This window comes from Alosa sapidissima, chromosome 8, assembly GCF_018492685.1.
Source record: "Alosa sapidissima isolate fAloSap1 chromosome 8, fAloSap1.pri, whole genome shotgun sequence".
Lineage (NCBI taxonomy): Eukaryota > Metazoa > Chordata > Actinopteri > Clupeiformes > Clupeidae > Alosa > Alosa sapidissima.
Window position 1 is genome coordinate 10,727,856 of NC_055964.1, and position 17,915 is coordinate 10,745,770.

The 17,915-nt window shown below is 44.6% G+C and overlaps 1 protein-coding gene across 1 annotated transcript in view; it reads left to right on the forward strand.

Moving 5' to 3' along the window:
• tmem8b (transmembrane protein 8B) overlaps nucleotides 1-17,915 on the forward strand; it is a 117,714-nt gene that overhangs the window by 72,885 nt on the left and 26,914 nt on the right. The window contains exon 6 of the mRNA XM_042100107.1: nucleotides 16,162-16,577. Within this exon, the coding sequence (XP_041956041.1) occupies nucleotides 16,162-16,577 (416 nt within the window). The remainder of the gene's footprint in view (nucleotides 1-16,161; nucleotides 16,578-17,915) is intronic.

Consider the following 17,915-nt stretch of genomic DNA (forward strand, 5'->3'; position numbering starts at 1 on the left):
TTGAAAATTAACCATTTTTGAAAGAAAAAAAAGACAGAATAATCTCCAACAGTCACTGTCTGTGCCTATCTAATCCTATTAAATTTAATACAATTTTAGGTCTGTGTGCTATCCATAAAGGTACTAAACTTTAAAGGCGGTCATTTTGGGCTAATCCGCTCAAATCCTTCCCAGGTGATGAACGATGAAATTGTATTATACAGAGCGTTATAAATGAAAACCATTGGATTTAAATATTTGAAAAGCTGAAACATAAATGTAGGAATCTTTGAGCACACACATAGATGATATCCCTATTACCGGTAAGTAAAATCAATACACAATCAGAGTCTCAATAGGTAAGGCTACAAATAGAAGTCGAAAGACTGGCATTTCTCCGGCCATGTTACCGGTACTTGAAAAAACATAACACATTTTTCTTTTTCAATCACTGGGTAAAAAACCTATTCGTTTTACGATCAGTGGCAACATCGCAACAAAATGTTGACTTTGTTGGCCTTTGGCAATAAGTGAAGTGGAGTAAGACATGAGTAACGCAGAACATTGGTTTCAGTAAACTAATTACCTACTCCATGTTCAACCCAGCCAGCTAAACAAGCTCTCTCAAGCCCATCAGTGAGATTATAGGGCCTATTTAATACGGACGAGGACACGAGCCGATGATGAAAAAGCCTTTGAATGTGGAGTCGGGTAAATGCTGAGCCATGTTCTATAAAACGTGTTGAGAGTGCAGCCCTGAGGTTTGTTTTTTATGACTGTTCCCCCGTCGTATCGGAATACGCTGCCACAGAATTACTGTACACCTCCCACTGCACTATATTTCAACTTAATGGTCAGTAGTGCTGAAAGCATTAATAGAAACCAGACAAATATACACCTGATGATGGCTAAAAGCCAAACGCATTAAGCAGGAAACTTACTGTAAGCGTACGTAGACACTCTGCTCACTTGAAAGTCCCTTTTGTGATAATGTTATCTAGTCAGTGACTAGTGTAGCATGACCAATGATCTTTGTCAGAGAAATGTATGGCAATGGCCCGATTCAACACTATTAAGCATGTTCATCCATCAGAGTGGGGCTATTTGCCAGACATATTGTGTCTCGTTCTAAGCTTTTAAGATTGAATACTGAAAACGGCACATCTCAAAGTTAGTTCAAAATCCATATCCTGTTTGCTATTGAATTTGCAATGGGCTAGGACTGGAGGAAGGAGTAATGGCAGCCATTATACTTTGGTGGAGAATGTAGTTTTTATTTTTCAAATGTTAGTGAACTGGGCTCAACCGTAATTAAAGAAAAGGGGAAAAAAATGCCATGTTAGCATCCTTTTCAGACACATCTGAAGACAATTTCTTGGTGGAAAAAAATGCACTAGTATATTCTTTAGAGCTCTGCAGATCTTAGCTTGTGTGTCTCTACACGTGGTATGAGGGGATTTTTGATAAATGTCAACCATATTGGATTATGGTGAATTAAAAAGGAGGCTCCGGTTTCCCTGAATGCTGCTGAAACCTGCTGCATTCCTCCCCTGCTTTCTCCAAATCCTCTTGACATTTTCCTGAGAAAATCAAAGACAGAGGACTTCAAGAATTAACTAGAGCTATTTCATGCTCTCCAGCCCAATGGTGAACAATATTTACCTACTGTCTAACCTCATTTTCGGCCATTTTGAATCTAAATACATTTAAAGGCTTGTGCGTAGTTCATATAATCTCATGTCTGGGTCATTAAAAAGAGAGGTAGTGGGGTAATGCAGGGTTGTGTGCTTGGGCATACTGTACCTTCTTAATTAGGACTGGTATGAACTATTGGCCAATGAGACTCAGGGTGCTTCCATAGTGCAGGATGTGGCTTATCTCTGGGATTGTGTGTTTCCCTTTGTTAGCTGCATCCTGTGGCGAGTTGTTGGGCAACCATACTCTCTCTCTCTCTCTCTCTCTTTCCCTCTCTCTCTCTCCCTCTCTCTCCACTGCTCCCGTCTCCTGTAGATCTGAGCTTAGGGTTAAGATAAGACCAGACATCCCTGCGGTTTTGCGGTATAGTGTAGGCTCTGGCTTTCATCTCAGTGTCTGAAATGTGAGGGAAATTTCAGCGCCTTAGAGTACATCTGAGGCCTGTTCTGTCTTTTTGCTCACATCTCCCTCTCTCTCTCTCTCTCTCTCTCTCTCTCTCTCTCTCTTTCTTTTTCTAATGCTCCTGGTTGAGGGGTCCAGTGGAAATGGTGCTGCTGTGATGTGGGATATGGGCTGGGCACGGATGATTTTGGATACATCCTTTTGGACCTGACGAGATCTGCGCTTTTTATGTCTCCCAGTCCAAAGTCATCTCCCCCCTACTAGCCTACTACATTTTCTCTGCTGTGGTCGCAGAAAAGGACGAGATAAAATGGATATTTTCAATGCTATCAATTTTATCAGCCTTTGCAAATGGAATTGCAGGCCCATACAGTCGGGCTGAATTTGACGGCGTAATATATATTCACAAGGGAAATTACCGTGTCGATGAGCTACGAAATGTTAAAGATTTGCACATCACAGCATTTGGGGGGACATCATTGCAGGCCGTCAGGCATGTTTACATAAAGATTGTATTTACAGTTATTTTGAATTCTTTCACGGCAGACATGGCTTCACATAAATTTAAAAAGCATGGCTTTTCTGTCAATCCTGGGTCATGCTCACAAAAACTCAGTTCAAGGACATACAGTGCATGTGACACAGAGAGATTCTCTGGTATAGAACTAAGGGAATTACAAGAAGCATAGATGCATAGAAGCATCTATGCTACTCTTTAAGAGCATACATTTTCAATGCAGTGCTCATCTCTTGTCCTGACAAAAGAGCACTTTATGTAGTTATATCTCTCGCGAACACTGCATAATTTACAGTCATCTGTACTGCCCTACTCTGCTCTGTGTAACTACTCTTTACAGAGTCATCTGTACTGCTCTACTCTGCTCTGTGTAACTACTCTTTACAGAGTCATCTGTACTGCTCTACTCTGCTCTGTCTAGTTCTCCATTTGACTTCTGTGTAAAGCACCTGCACCGTGTGTGAAAATTGCTGTTTGGAGAGCGGAGGTTTCTGTCGGGAGTGTGAGACCCTTTCAGAGAGGAACAAGTCTTAATTAATATGCTCATGTTTTCCAGTACCCCCCCCCCCCCCCACCCCACCCCCCCCACCCCGTTCCCCTAAGCTCATTAAATTGGCTTTTGTGGCTGGCAGACTCAGATGCCTGGCCAGGGAGAGAAGAGTGCAAACACACAAATCACTTTGAACTGGAGGGCCACTCTCACCTTTATTAAATATTCATCGTTCTGAAAGTAGAAGAGGAAGCTCAAGAGAGTGAGAGAGAGAGCGAGAGAATGAGAGAGAGAGAGAGAGAGAGAGAGAGAAACAACAACATCACAATTATACAAGCCATAAATACCGATGGAGAGTGTTTTAATCTGAGGAGTCTCCTGGCGAAAGTGAAATCAAATGTGCTGCGGCCAGATAAGCCACTCACTGTCAGCAGCCACCTTGTCATTGCCCTGCCGAGGAGAGGAGAGAAGAAAGGGAACACAGAAGTGTGTAATGTCGTCAGGCAGGAGGAGAGAAGAAGGCGAGACGAACCTTAAATAAAAGAAAACACACACACACACACTCGTGCACACAAGCTCAGGGAGAGGAGCACTGCAGGAGCTTGCATCGCAGCAGGGAAGTGGAGGCAGTGGATTCCCTGTGTCTCATTGACCCTTCCTTATCAGGACCCCGGGGAGCCCAAGATACAATTAGGCAGGCTTTGGAGAATAATTTATTTCCCGCTTTAAAACGACGCTGTTCGCGGCAGAAAATCTCAAAATCCGCTGCTGGGATGGTGTCATGGAGATGAAAAGAACATCTATCTGATGCATCTCAGAGATGGAGCTGCAGTGGTTGTAGGGAAATGATGGTTATAGTTTTTTGTCATGTGTTTGGTGTCAGAGCAAATGATACATGTGGGAATGTCTTTTCATGTGGGCCCAGACCCTACAGTAAGCCTTACTGCACAAATCCGCTTTGCAACTAAAACTGGCAAATAAACACATATGGCCCATTCTCCCAAAGAGAAACACTAATGCGATTCATTCTTGTTGTGTGTATCCAATATACACGTCCACAGAGACACTATTTATTTGTTTAGCCTTTGGCTCCCATTTTTCTGTTGTCCTTGTTATTGTAACCTTTGACCTTACCTCATTAATCTTGTGCGACACAGTTAGCCACATGTGCCGTAATTAGTCAAATAGCAGTCATGGCCGCAAGTCGAGTCCCATCACGGGGAATAAGCGATGTGCTGCGGTAAGCAGCAAGGTGTGCGCCAAATAGAAGCTGGCTCCACGAATAGCAGGGACGGCGTCCTCTAACGAGCAGGACAGATTGAATCCCAGCTGTGCCACCTGGTGTCTCTGAGGGTTGTCGGTGTCTGTCTCTCCTCAGGTGTGTGTGTGTGTGTATGACACACTCAGGCAGCTCTCCTTGCGTAGATTGGGCTTTCAGGAGTGTGTGTGTGTGTGTGTGTGTGTGTGTGTGTGTGTGTGTGTGGCACGTGGGATGTTGTGCTATCCTACGATTACAGAGTGGTGTTTGATGAGATGTAAATACAGGAGTGGCCTGGAGCATGCACTTAACACAGACAGAGGAGACACAGGAGGAGATGAGATATTTTTGTTTTAATGTCACGCACAGAAATGGCACCCGCGACCCCCGCCGTATTCCTTCATCTGACATGCTAGGCAAAAAACATCAAAAGGACCGGAGTATTCAATATATTATCATATAGTAGAGGATTTGAGAGCTCCAGTGTAATGTACCATTATTATTGTATCTCTGCAGAACATTTCAATATCTGTGTAGATATGCCGTGTGCACACAATGTGTAAAAGCAGACATGTTTTTGAGTCCTCCACTCTAGGGAATGAGGTGTTCTTTCATATTACTCAGTGTTCTCTGCATCTGACCTCCTCCCTGCTCAATGAGAAGAGAACGTGTTTATGAAAGTTTTAGAGGCACTCGGCGCAGCAGACAGGCACTCTCTCGCATTAGACAATAGAGGCGGTTCGAAATGCCCTCCTTACTTGCTTTGAGGATGACCTTGGTTTGGCTCACTCTGTGCTATCAGCGAGGCAAGACGAAGAGACAAGGTGTTCATCTCGTCTGATCTAATACCATGCAGAGACAGCAGCAGAGAGACCCATACGTTTTGAGAAATATAGTAAGACTATCAATAAAAAAAACAAATAGTTATTCATTTCATATACATATATGTGTGCATGTATACATGCACATTTATTCATTTGGCAGACACCTTTATCCAAAGTGGTATCCAAAGTGACTTACAGCAATAGAATAACATTTAAGCTACAGAGCTACAGCGATATAATAACATTTAAAATACAGTTCAGAGAACAACAGTGCCTACATTTAAGTACTATTCTTGTATACATGTGCATTATATACAATTGAATAAATGGATAAATGAATACAGTACCAGTAAGGTATTTGATCAGACACTGAAAGGTAGGACACGAGATAATGAGAATTACACAGCCCTGTCCTATTCCATGCCCTGTGTCTGGACAGGCGATGGCCCCCTGTGGTTGAGTCCTGCATCTGCCCACATCTGCATATTCAGGGAGGTGTTTGGGGTCATGGGAGAGGAGACAGATCTGTAGGACGCTGCTTGTGTTTATGGATTCCTGGCCTCATGCCCATAGGGAGGCTTCAAGCATCCTGCACACTCCCATGCATTTCAAACAAGCAAAGCATCATTCTGTCCCAAAGATCTGTACTTCTTAGACTAACACATTTAGAACACACCATGGCATGCCACATTGATATTGATTGCCCAATGCTGCTGAACTTTTTTTCCCCAACCTTCAGCTGGCTAGCTTTTATCTGGTGTCATTCATGCCGTTGTTATTCTATTTCATGGTTTTTGAATGCAGGCTAATTAGTTATTAACCTCTTAGCCTCTGGCTATGCAGAGTTTTGAAACACCTTCTTCACAGTTTATTTCAGGGAAAACTTGAATGAAAATTGTAACTTTTTAAGAGAGGAACTTTTTTTTACAGATGAAAGAGTAGCATGACAATCATTTGTTTGAAGTGAGAAAAAGCTTCAAATACGATAGCCATTCAAATACAAGCCACCATTTGACATTTTCAACAACATTACTCATGTACCACAGTGAATTGAAAATTCAATGTTAAAAGGGAGAGCCTACATCATTCATTCTTTGCTGTAAACACTCTTAAATCTCAGGATGGCTTTTATCGAGAAATAAATAGTCTTAACAGCTAACACTGCCACCCACAGTGATTCTGCTTTGGTTCATAGTACTGTTCTCTATTCTTGCCTTGTTAGTCTTTCACTCAGTCTTGGCCCATTGTGTGTCGTGTGGGGAGAGTATGTGGGAGCTCAATGCAGCCCACCACTAAAGCCTTGAGCCTCTTGAAGCTTTCAGCTTCCCGCAGTGCAGAAGGTTGCCAAACTCCCACCAGCACCACCATTTTCCAGAGAGTCCATGGGGAATAAGCCAACGATGTTGATGGGATGTTGCAAGGGCATTCGGAAGTCTGAGTATGCAGCAGGCCAAAGCTAATGAATCATCTTTCCATTTTGTATATCCAATGGATCACTTTCCAACTGCAATCTGTTGCCGTTTGTTTCCTTCTTTAAGCCTTTGTTTCTGGGGAGTTGTCTGAGTCAGATGCAGGGAAGCGGACTTTGACTGGTAGTAGCTGATTGGATTACTGTGACTTGCATTGTTGCGAATGAATGTAATTGTCCAATGTCGCCTGAGCCAGAGTTTGTTTATCCACCTGACATTTGGGTCTACAATGAGACAACGGCAGCGGCTTGGCATAGCTCTCTTTGGATCGGGAGTGCCTGGGAAGCTACAATAGGGAAGATGGGGGGAGGGTTGCTATCAGTGGAATTGTGAAGCCATTGTTCTCTCTCCAAGTACAAGATGGAGCTCCCTAACCACACAAGAGAGACAGAGAGCGAGGATGCATCTGGCTCCTTAAAAAGGAATGATAGAATAAACCACGAGGCGAAGATGTTTTTTTTCAGAGGCTGGTATCGAACATGAAAAAGTCACACTATAAGTCAGTCCCTCATTAACAGATGCCCTATACCCCAAACTGTTTTTTTTTTTTTGTGTGTGTGTGGGGGGGGGGCTCTAATAGGATCGGGGACTTGTCTCAGTTTCTGTAATAATAACAAAGTAATTAGAAGTCTTGCAACGCGATATCTGTCACTGGTAATTGCATTTTGATTCGAAGCCAAAAAAAAAGAAGAAAAAAAAAACACGCCTCGCCTGCTAAGGCTGCTTTTCCACCCGCTGCATCTCAACGGAGGGTTATGAGTCTGTGTAATCTGCTTAAACAGTTTACAGCCGCAGATCCCACTCTTTGTGCCTGAGCAGCCGGCAGTTGCTATCTGGGAGGTGTGTGTGTGTGTGTGTGTGTGTGTCTCTGTGTGTGTCAAATTGTCAGTGTCTTTTGAAAAGGACTGAGATGACAAAGTGAGGCTCAAACAAAACTTCCGTGGCCCAAGAGGAGCGTTTCTGCCGTTCGCCGATGTTCCCTTTCTATGTGTCGACATTATTTTTCTCCCTATTCGTCTTCCAACGACTGAGAGTGACCTTTGCTTGCATCACTTTCAGAAATAATGTGAGACAGAGAAAAGGAGAGGTCATAGTACAGAATAATTCTTTATGCTCTCTCCATGATCTCGAGGCTTAATCTCACAGTGTGACAACCTTTGAGTTGAAAAGCAGTGTGGGTGTTTCTTTTTTCTGCAAAGAAGGCCACAAATCAGCTTTATAATCTTTTACTTGTGTGTGTGTTTCTCTTTCTCTCTCTCTCTCTCTCTCTCTCTCTCTGTATGTGTGTGTGTGTGTGTGTGTTTGCGTGCGTGTGTTTGTGAGTGTGTTCTTGAGTGAACCCGGCACATCTAAATGAAGTAGATTTAGGGCCCTGGAGTCTGGACTGTGGCAGGTCTGTCTGCTTGGCCACAGCCCCTGCTGGTGACGTGACGTTCCCCTCATCTGGAGAAGGTGCTGCGGTCCTTATGGTCTTTGAACTGCACAGAATTGGCTGTGATTAAGGAGGAGAATTTAGCTTTCTCAGCCCTCTGCACGGGAGACTGAAAGGACTGCTGTGCTTCCTCCTTCTCTCTCTCTCTCACTTTCTCTCTCTCTCCCTCTCTCTCTCTCTCATGCACACACACACACACACACACACTTTTCCTCTCTCACACTGTCTGAATTTTTCTCACTGGTGCTTTTTTATCGCTTTTGTATTGTTTTTTATAACTCTTTCTCTCGTTATCTCTCTCTCTCTCTTTCTCACTGCCATTTCTCTGGCAGATTCTCTGAGTTCCACTGGCTAATTATTCAGTCCCCCTCTCCAACTGTGATATTTCACCTGACCTCTGCCAGAGGGGATCTCAGAGCAAGGCCAAGACCAAGACCACCCCCAGATCTCAGGGAGCCGCTCGGCCCAACTTTGCTCCGATCTCCGCCACACTGTAGAGCTCACAGTCCCATCACCACCACCCTCGCACCAATAAATATGCCTCCACAACTCCCCTCCTCTTCTAATCCACCACAATTCTACAGACAGACACACACACACACACACACATGCGCACACACATAGAGATGCACACCCCTTGAAGCTGTTGGAAAGAGAGTGGGAGGAAAGTGCAAATTGCACCGAAAAAAAACGCAGCGCGACGTCGATTGCCGACAGCCCTAACTCTGGGTGGGTGGTGTGGGCAGTTGGAGCAGTAGTTCAACAGTAACTTGCTGAGTATAAGTGTGTATTTGTCTGTGTGTCTATGTGTGTGTGTGTGTGTGTGTGTGTGTGTGCGCGTGTGCATGTGCATACCCCGTCCACCCACTCTTCATCTGTCTCTCCTCTCATTCATCTTTCCCTCGTGCGAGAGCTCGCGCTTGCGCTTCCTCGTCTGCTCCAGCCGCTTCCAGAATCGGCCAAATTGCCGTGGCAACCCACAACCAGCTCCCCCGCGTGGCGCACTCCCGTCGGCCATGCCTCTCCTCTTTTCCATTACCCCTAATGAATAGATTAGATTTAGATTAGCTGTACATTAGAGCGCAGGCGATTAGGTGTTTTGTCTTATTACTGCTCCTGTGGCTGCAGTGTCTTATCAATTTTCAACACACGCCTCAGGTAACCTCCATGCTGTGCGGCTACCTAACTAGATATTCAGAGGGTGAGCGGGGACCGAAGGCGCCGGGAGAAAAGGAGCAATCACGTTGTTTTGTTTTTCGTCTTTGTTTTATTTCTTTATTTGTTAAATGGCTGGTTGCATTTGGCACTTCCAGGCTCCTAGTGGCCTGCTCATGCCCTGTTAATCTAGGGGACATTATCCCTCATGGTCATGCACTACTCTTAAATCAATAACCACCCCCCCCAACCAGCCTTTCATTAGGCCTCCACAGACATGAATGACTAGAGTCGATTGGCTTGGAGAGAGAGAGAGAGAGAGAGAGAGAGGGAGAGAGAGAGAGATTTTTATGTTTTTATGTTTATGTGTTTTTAAATGTGTCTTGTCTATGTACAGCAGCATTTTTGTTTATCTGTTTATTTTTGTGTGTCTGTGTTTAATGAAGTGCTTTTTAGTCTGTGTGTGTGTGTGTGTGTGTGTGTGTGTGTGTACTGTATGTGCCACTGGTGGGAGTGAGATTGAAAGAGGGGCCTGCACTAGGCAGTAAGTCTCCCCTGCCCCACCTCTGCCATCGCTCCTGCCTGTCCACCATCACAGGTGCACAGCAAGATGGACCTGCTCTGTAAATCACCACGACCGGGGATAAATCTGCCCCTGGACACACACAGACACACACACACACACACACACACACACACACACACACACACACACACACACACACACACACACACACACACACACAGACACACACACACACACAGACACACACACACACACACACACACACACACACACACACACACACACACACACACACACACAGACACACACACACACACACACACACACACACAGACACACAGACACAGACACACACACAACCACAATCACACACACAATTATACACACACTCACCAACAATCACACACACACACACACACACACACAATCACACACACAATCATACACACACTCACCAACAATCACACACACACACACACACACAATCACACACACAATCATACACACACTCACCAACAATCACACACACACACACACACACACACACACAATCACACACACAATCATAAACACACTCACCAACAATCACACACACACACACACACACACACACACACACACACACACACACCTCCCTCCCTCCCTCTCTGATGGGCTCGGCTGTCCTCTCTGTGGCTTCACCGCAGCCACAAGGACTACTTGACCTTTCCCCACGGTGAGAGGGGGCAGCAATCTTCCTGCAGGGAGGGCTAAATCAGCGGGACTTCACTTGCCCCTCCCGTCCGCTCGGCCAGGGGCGGCGAGGGAGCAAACAGGGCGTTTCATCCAGCCATACTCCGTATTGATCACTCTCTGTGAAGCATTGCCCGGGATTGGGTTGTGCTGCGATAGTTCACAAACAGGAGAGCTGAAGGACAGCTGGCATTTGTTGTATAGTGGGTCCACCTCAACATCTGCTGTTATCATAGTTGTACATCAGAAACAATTATGAATGCTGTTTTAATGCTGCTATGCACTCAGTTGTCACAGTAATACGAGAAATGGTATCAGTACCTATCAGTCTATAATATAATTTGTTTCCCATTTGAATACAAAGCGACAAATCCTTCCTTTTAAGCCGTAGCTGAACAGATTGATAGAACAAATTCTCCTTTCAAAAAAATTGACAGAACTCATTAGAGCAACATTGGAGGAATAATTAGCATTAATATCAAGATTTACGTGTTCAGTCGCTTTTTAAGTAACCAGTTTTTGAGTGCGTGTGGAAAGGTCTGTGCTGAATAGCAGTGGTTGCCATGCCACCACATGTATTGTGAACTGTATTCTGAGGGTGAATCTGGCCTGGGCACGTTTGTCCTATTTGTTTTTTTGTTTTTTTTACTCTAGTGGATTTTACCGGTTTGCCTCAGGTCTCTCTAATGCTGGAAGACAAACCTCAGCCCCCATTTTCACCTATTTTGTTTCCTGTAGGCATTGGTGTTTTTTTCTCTACACACAAACTCTGTGCTGACCTGATTTCCAGTGTACCGGTAGGCCTACCTTTATCAACCCACCTGATCTGAGAAACAAAGTTTCCGATGTCCCTCTTGGTTAGGGGTTTTAGATGGGGATGGGGAGGCATGGCAGGGAGTGGTTGAGCTTCTTCATTATGGTTAGTGGTGTTACCTCAGTGCCAAATTCAAAGTTATGAATACAGTGTTATTGAGTCTTATAGGATGCAATTCTATGTGGAATCTATACACTATGTAATATAGTGGCAAAACACCACCTAACCCTTTGCAGTAGAGCAAAAGTTATTACGTGAATTCCAACTGTTTTTTTTGCTTTAGAGTGTGTGGCTCGGAGAGATATTACCAGATTTGTTACACCGTATGCTGATATTTCAGTATCTTTCTTGCATGTAAATAAAAGTATCAAAGAGTATTTATGTGTTTTGAAAAATATTTCATTATATCGTCGTGCTGGGATCAATGTTAAGCAAAACAAAGTACACAACAAGTACACCGCATCAATGAAATCTTCAGAAGTTTAATGGGCATAATAAAACATCATCGCTCTGTGTTGGTGTGGGCAAAGAAAGAAATAAACCCTTTTACACAGCTCAAGGCATCACATTTCCCACCCGTCCAGATTATTGTATGGAACATTTCATCAGGCAATCAGAGCAGCCCCAAAGCAGAAAGGATTTCTACCATACTACCTACCTACCTCCTCCAAAGTTTAAATCTTGAGTAAAAAAAAAGATTTAAAAATGATTCATCTGAAAGGAACAGTAAGCTTACTGTACAGTAGCCTTCCCTGCCCTGAGGCTCTTTTGTGAGCCATGTGGTGTCCAGCGCGAGCCAAGAGTGCTCATAGGTCCAGCGACCCGTGGCCGTTATAGATGGCATTTTAGCTGATGCGGCTCTATACCTTAATGTCCTCACCTGCATCCGGCATCTGTCATCGCCACCCCATTCCTCTGCGCTGAGCAGAAAGGCAGGAGTGTGTGTGTGTGTGTGGACGGATGCCGCGGGCAGACTCTCAGCCTTGGTGTGGTGTGAGCCAAGCTGACAGGCCAGATGGGGGGGGGGGGGGCCGGTGGTTGGCTGTGTGTGGTTTAGGGGGTAAAGTGGGTTAGAGTTTGGCTTGATAAGAGCTCTGAAACAATCTAAAGACAAGAGTGCTCCAGCAAAACTCTGACAGAAAATCGGGTCAAGAGTTTAGAGCTCCTCAGAGTTTAGCGTCTCATCAAAAATACGTCGACACATGTAGCAGGGCTCTGTTCCGGGGAGCTTATTATTTCGGCGATTGGGGCTTGTTTACGTCTTTCTTCCCCCCTCCTCCTCTCAGCCTGCTCTGCTTCCTCCCCACTTTTCTTTTTTGCATCCAAACATTTGGACTGCGCGAGGGGGGAAAATGGAAATACCAGGTCCCGGGAGACGGCTGTCAGTTGGGGCAGGTTGTTCCTCTTCATCTGCGGCTCGTGGCGCCACTCCAGAGGGATCCCGCCGCGCCGCAGCTCAACAGGGGCTCACTGAATCATGAAAAATCAGCCGAAAAATAGCGCGCTCCCTGGATATTAGAGCAGCGTCACATATATTTTTCCCTGAGATAATCTCAAAAAACTTTGCAACTAAACTCGCCAGAGGACCATGCCAGTGTCTCTCATCCTGCTGTATGACTTGCAGAGTCACCCCATTATTTTCAGCTGTAATGGATTTTTATGCTCTATCATAGCTTTATGGCTGTTTTTCCTAATAGGGTAGTACAGTAGTGGTTCCACTACAGTGGTGACATGATGATTATAGTGTTTGCAGTATTAAGTGTGTTGCTGAAGAGGTGTTTTTAAGTATAGGTAAACCCATGTTGCAGTGACAACATCACTCTCTTAGTGCTTCAGGTTGTGAAAGAAAGCTAGGCAAAATAAAGATGTGAAGCTTTATCATCTGTGCCTTTTCACAGAAATGCCAAGGGGGACCTTAACTGTCATGGAGGAATGATTTTAATTGGTGACAAACATATCAATCTGCCCATGAAGATTTACAAGTCCTTAGGCGTCACGTCAAAAACATAGATAAAAAAATGAAACAACTAAACACTTCCTCAGAGGCTAAACAAAAGACTCTGACTCTCCCACCTGTGGCTGAACAGGTGGCCATATTTTAGCACAGCTGTGGTGTGTGCGTGGCTTTTTGTCTGTGTGTGTGTGTGTGTGTGTGTGTGTGTGTTTGTGTGTGTGTGTACAGGCAGACGTCCTCTCGGAGGTAAAGGGCGTGTGTCACCGCGACCGAGACTTCAAACTCCGCGTCGCGCTAATTGCAAGCCCACACTCATCACGGCAGTCTGTCATTTGAGACCGTAATGGCGCCGGGGAAGGTTGGGGGAGTTCGGGGGGGCAAGATGACAATAATTACAGAGGAACAGAAAAGCCTTGATTTGATCAATCTTAAGCATCTTGCGAAAAGCGACCAGCTAGGCATACTAATCAGGCACCGGCCTCATCAGCGACGCATAGGTGGGGCCTGATTGCTCATTTCTGCCAGCTCCTGTAAAAAAGAACGAAAAAAAAGACAACAGCTTGTGTTTTTATAGTACTTTCTTCATCTCTCCAGGGTGATTGTTTACTTGTACAATGATTTCAATAGGCGCCCCAAATATCCCTTTTCACTGTTGATGTTTGTGACAGATTTTGAATGGCCCACTGTGAACTGGACCAGTTTATTGACAGGCAGACTCTGGGTAAGGTGCAGGATTTGGCAAACACACCAGCCTATTTCATCCTCTCAAACAGTTTCAATTAATCAGTTAGTCTCAATTAATAAAGGAGCTGGGCAGGCTGTGGAGGGCTTCAATGAGGATTGTGGACAGAATGTCTTCCTATGAATGGTTCCATTAGCAGTTGTTAAATTATCATTTTCATTTGCTTTGAAATTAATAACTGCTATACTTTATGTATTTATGTAACTGCTTGTACTTTATGTATTTTGTTTCAAATATACACAGAAGAGATACGTAGGGGATTTCACACATCGGCCAATCAACAACCAAGCCGTCATAAACAAAATCACAAAGCAACCTTTGTGGACAACAAAAACATTACACTGGGGTTATCAAGCAGGTACCTTCCTTCATCAGTGTTTCATTGAATTAGGCCCACGACATTGTACAACATTGTATTTTACTACCTTGTGAAATCTATCATTTGTCAAACTCGAAGGATAAGAAAATGAATTCCCAGGACTCTGGAGCACTGGGGCACATTTAACTCGGTGGGTAACCCCATAGACTGATAAGTAATAGAAGAATTTGGCCACTCATTTGTGGTGCCACGGAGTGAAAGACATAAATGATAAAATGTGGCGCTTCAATCACCAATATCTTGTGAACCACATAACATTTGACATGTAGGATCACCACCACATTCTCCAGACATGCCAAGTTTTGTGGAATTCCGTCCATGGGAGACACTGTAATTAATTAATTTCGTATGAATTATATTATGTGAAATAATGTGAAACTTTAAGCACATAATATAATGAATGAAATGTGCTTTACTTGGAAGCATTTTGAGGTGTGATTGACTTTTCTTATTGCCGTAGCAGGCGACTAGAGTTATTTATAGATTGTATAATGTATGTCAGTATGGACATCTACTGTACGTGCTTCTACTGTATGTGAAAAGTCGTTCGCAGTATCATGCGATATTATGATTATGTTTGGAATCCAATGTGTTGTTGAAGATGATTTCTTATGCTGTATTTGCTACTTGTTTTATTACAGAAAAAGCAGTAAGCTGTTTGGCTTGCTGCTTTGGCTTTTGGCTGGTAGACTTGTACATTGTGGTAAGGTACAAACCTTGTTTGGAAGTGATTTATAGGCTGTGTTCCCATGCTTTGACAATATGGATGTGCATATTTGTCATTCTTTTCAAATGCATTAGAAACAGAAAGAGCTTTTTAGTAATGGATATTCTTTCTCCCTTTGCATGCTGTGTGTGGGTAATGCATAATAGGCAGTAGTATTCTCTTGGTCATGCAGTAGGTGGAAGATCAGGCATTTTTTTTTCATTTTAAGTGCAAGTTAGTCATTGAAATGCAACAATGTTTGGTTTAACTGCGGGGCATTTGTTAATTCCCACATCGACTGACTCAGATTCAGTAATACCATTAGCAAACTGCATAATTACATGCTAACGAATAGATGTGGCTAGATAGAAAAAGGATCTCATTTTTAAAGTCTGTTTTTTTCTGTTGTTATGCCCATGGACAGTGATATTGTTAGACTTGCTCACTTTACTTTTCAGTGAAAGTGCTACTCTACTGAGAGCCTCCAGGAGAGTGCATGTTAGGTTCCCTGAACAAGAGGAGGGAGGGGAAGACGATTTTACGGCGGCCGCCTGCAGAGACTAGGGAGCTAAATGCTGTTCTCTGGAGGAGCCTCTCTTGACATGATGTTCTGTTAGTAATACTGAGTCAAGCTTCGGCTTCCGAGTGGGCTGATGCCTTCACAAGTGCTCTTCAAACGGCAAACTCCGAGCCAACCCCCCCCCCCCCCCCCCAGCGGTGCCACTGTCAGACGTCTTGACTGTTGAGTTGCCCTTCTCTCCGTTAGAAGTAGCTGTTTTTAAGCTACTCCCCCTCCACCCTCCCCCTCCTCGCAGAGACGGGTGCAGTGAATTTGCGCAGTGCTGGCCGAGCGGTGGCCCTATAGCCCTGAGATGACCTGTTTACTCCTGTCAGTCTGTCACTCTCCGTGGGCTGAGTCATGCGAGCGTCAGGCCTCATCCTTGCCGTCTCTTCATCAGTCACTCACTCACCACTGGCTCCATTTCTCACTCACTCAGTTCCGGCTCTCTCATCTGGCTCACTCATGTCTCATTTGTCTCGGAGAAATGATTGATCTCTCTTTCTCTCTGTCTCTTTCCACTTACAGATTGCTCCAAGCCCACTGCTTCAAAGGGTCCAGGCTCGTCCGCCATGAATATGCCCCAGTCCTTTGGCAGCGCCACGGGTTTCTCCCTGTCCGAGACACTGCCCGCTGCCATGCTGCCCAGCCTCTCACACAACGCCTCGGACAGTCGGCCCGGCCCGGGCACAGGCTCCGCCTCTGCCGCCGCGCTCGCTTCCGCCGAGGGCATCGTCTACCTGCCGCCGACCATCGACGCCAACAAGTGCTGGCCCGTGCGGCCAACACTGCGCAACGAGCTGGACACCTTCTCCGTGCACTTCTACATCTTCTTCGGGCCCAACATCTCAGTGCCGCCCGACCGGGCAGCTGTGTTCGCCATCAATCTCATGCCAGTGTTGGACAGCGGGGGAGTCCTGAACATGGAGCTCAAACTTAACGTGGTAAGTTTAACTCCAGCTCCCATATCCATTCTGAAGGTCTTGAGTTTAAAACCAAAACCAAAACCAGAAAACTATGGGCCCTAATTGAAAGGATGGGCAAAGTGCAGTCAGTCTACGAGCAAAGTTCTTATGCATGAACTAATGACATCATGTGGCGTGAGAGCACTTTTATTTGACCCAACATGTTTGTGCTTAGGATGTTTCTCATGGTATCAAATATTAATAGATTTTGCATTTATTAAGCAAGCTTTAGTTAAACTTTAGACTTTGCTCAGCATTTAAATCATGGCCCTTTGTCTTTAAAACCCTGGAGAGCGCTTTATTTTGTACTGAGTACTACACGAGAACGGATAACGGATTCATGAACAGATATTTTTATCGCTGATTTCTTTGCCTGCCTGTGAGAGAGTATTACTGTAGACCTAGCAGAGATTGTCTTCTTTGCTTTGCCAGTGCATTACATGAATGTTTTCTTTTGCTCACATTTCAAAATGTTCCCCTTGCTTACTTCCTTACTGCTTAGGATACTCCAGTGGCAAAGCCTAAGCCCATCAAACAGGCTGATTATGCCATTCATGAAAGAGGCGAAGAAGCACAGTGCTTTGAACATGCGGATAACTGTCATTTTGAATGAATGAGACATTCGCCCCTATCTCTCAATCCCCTATTGCAACTATCAGGACCATTTTCATGTCTGAAATTACTGTAATTTTGATTTTACAATGGGACGCATTACGTGCTTTCTTTTGCTTTTCTTTTCTTCATGTTGACAATGTTCTTTTTGGAAATGAATGGCATGCAAGTGCATTTGAATGGCACACTGGACCCTTTGATGACAAAAGATCAGAGCCAGCTGTGTGCTCAGACAGTGGACTTGATAGAAACCCAAATAGCATACAGTGAGCCGCACGGTATGTTCCTTACACGTGCGTAAGTGAAGTGTCTTAGAAATTAAAATCTGAAGAATGTATCACCCTGTATAATCTCTGACGGAGCAGGACCGAGTCGAGGGCTAGGCTGAAACATTTCATTTCTTTGTGGTGTCTTGGGATTTCACGCCAAGCGTTCTGCTTTAGAGGACAGTGGTGGAGAGCACTTCTGTCTTATTAATAACAAATGCTAGGAGGTGGGCCTGTGACGACTGAGTCACATAACCTGAGAGGTTTGGAGGACAAGGTGTGCTGCTGCAAATGTCAATGTCATTTTACTCTGTAAAAGCCATTGGCTTTTTTCCTTCTTTTTGTCTGCCTTGTCTCAGGGTATGAGAAGCTCTATAGAGCTGGGTCAGAGCTGTTACAACTTTTCATGTGCTGAAATGGCCCAGAAGGCCATTTCTTC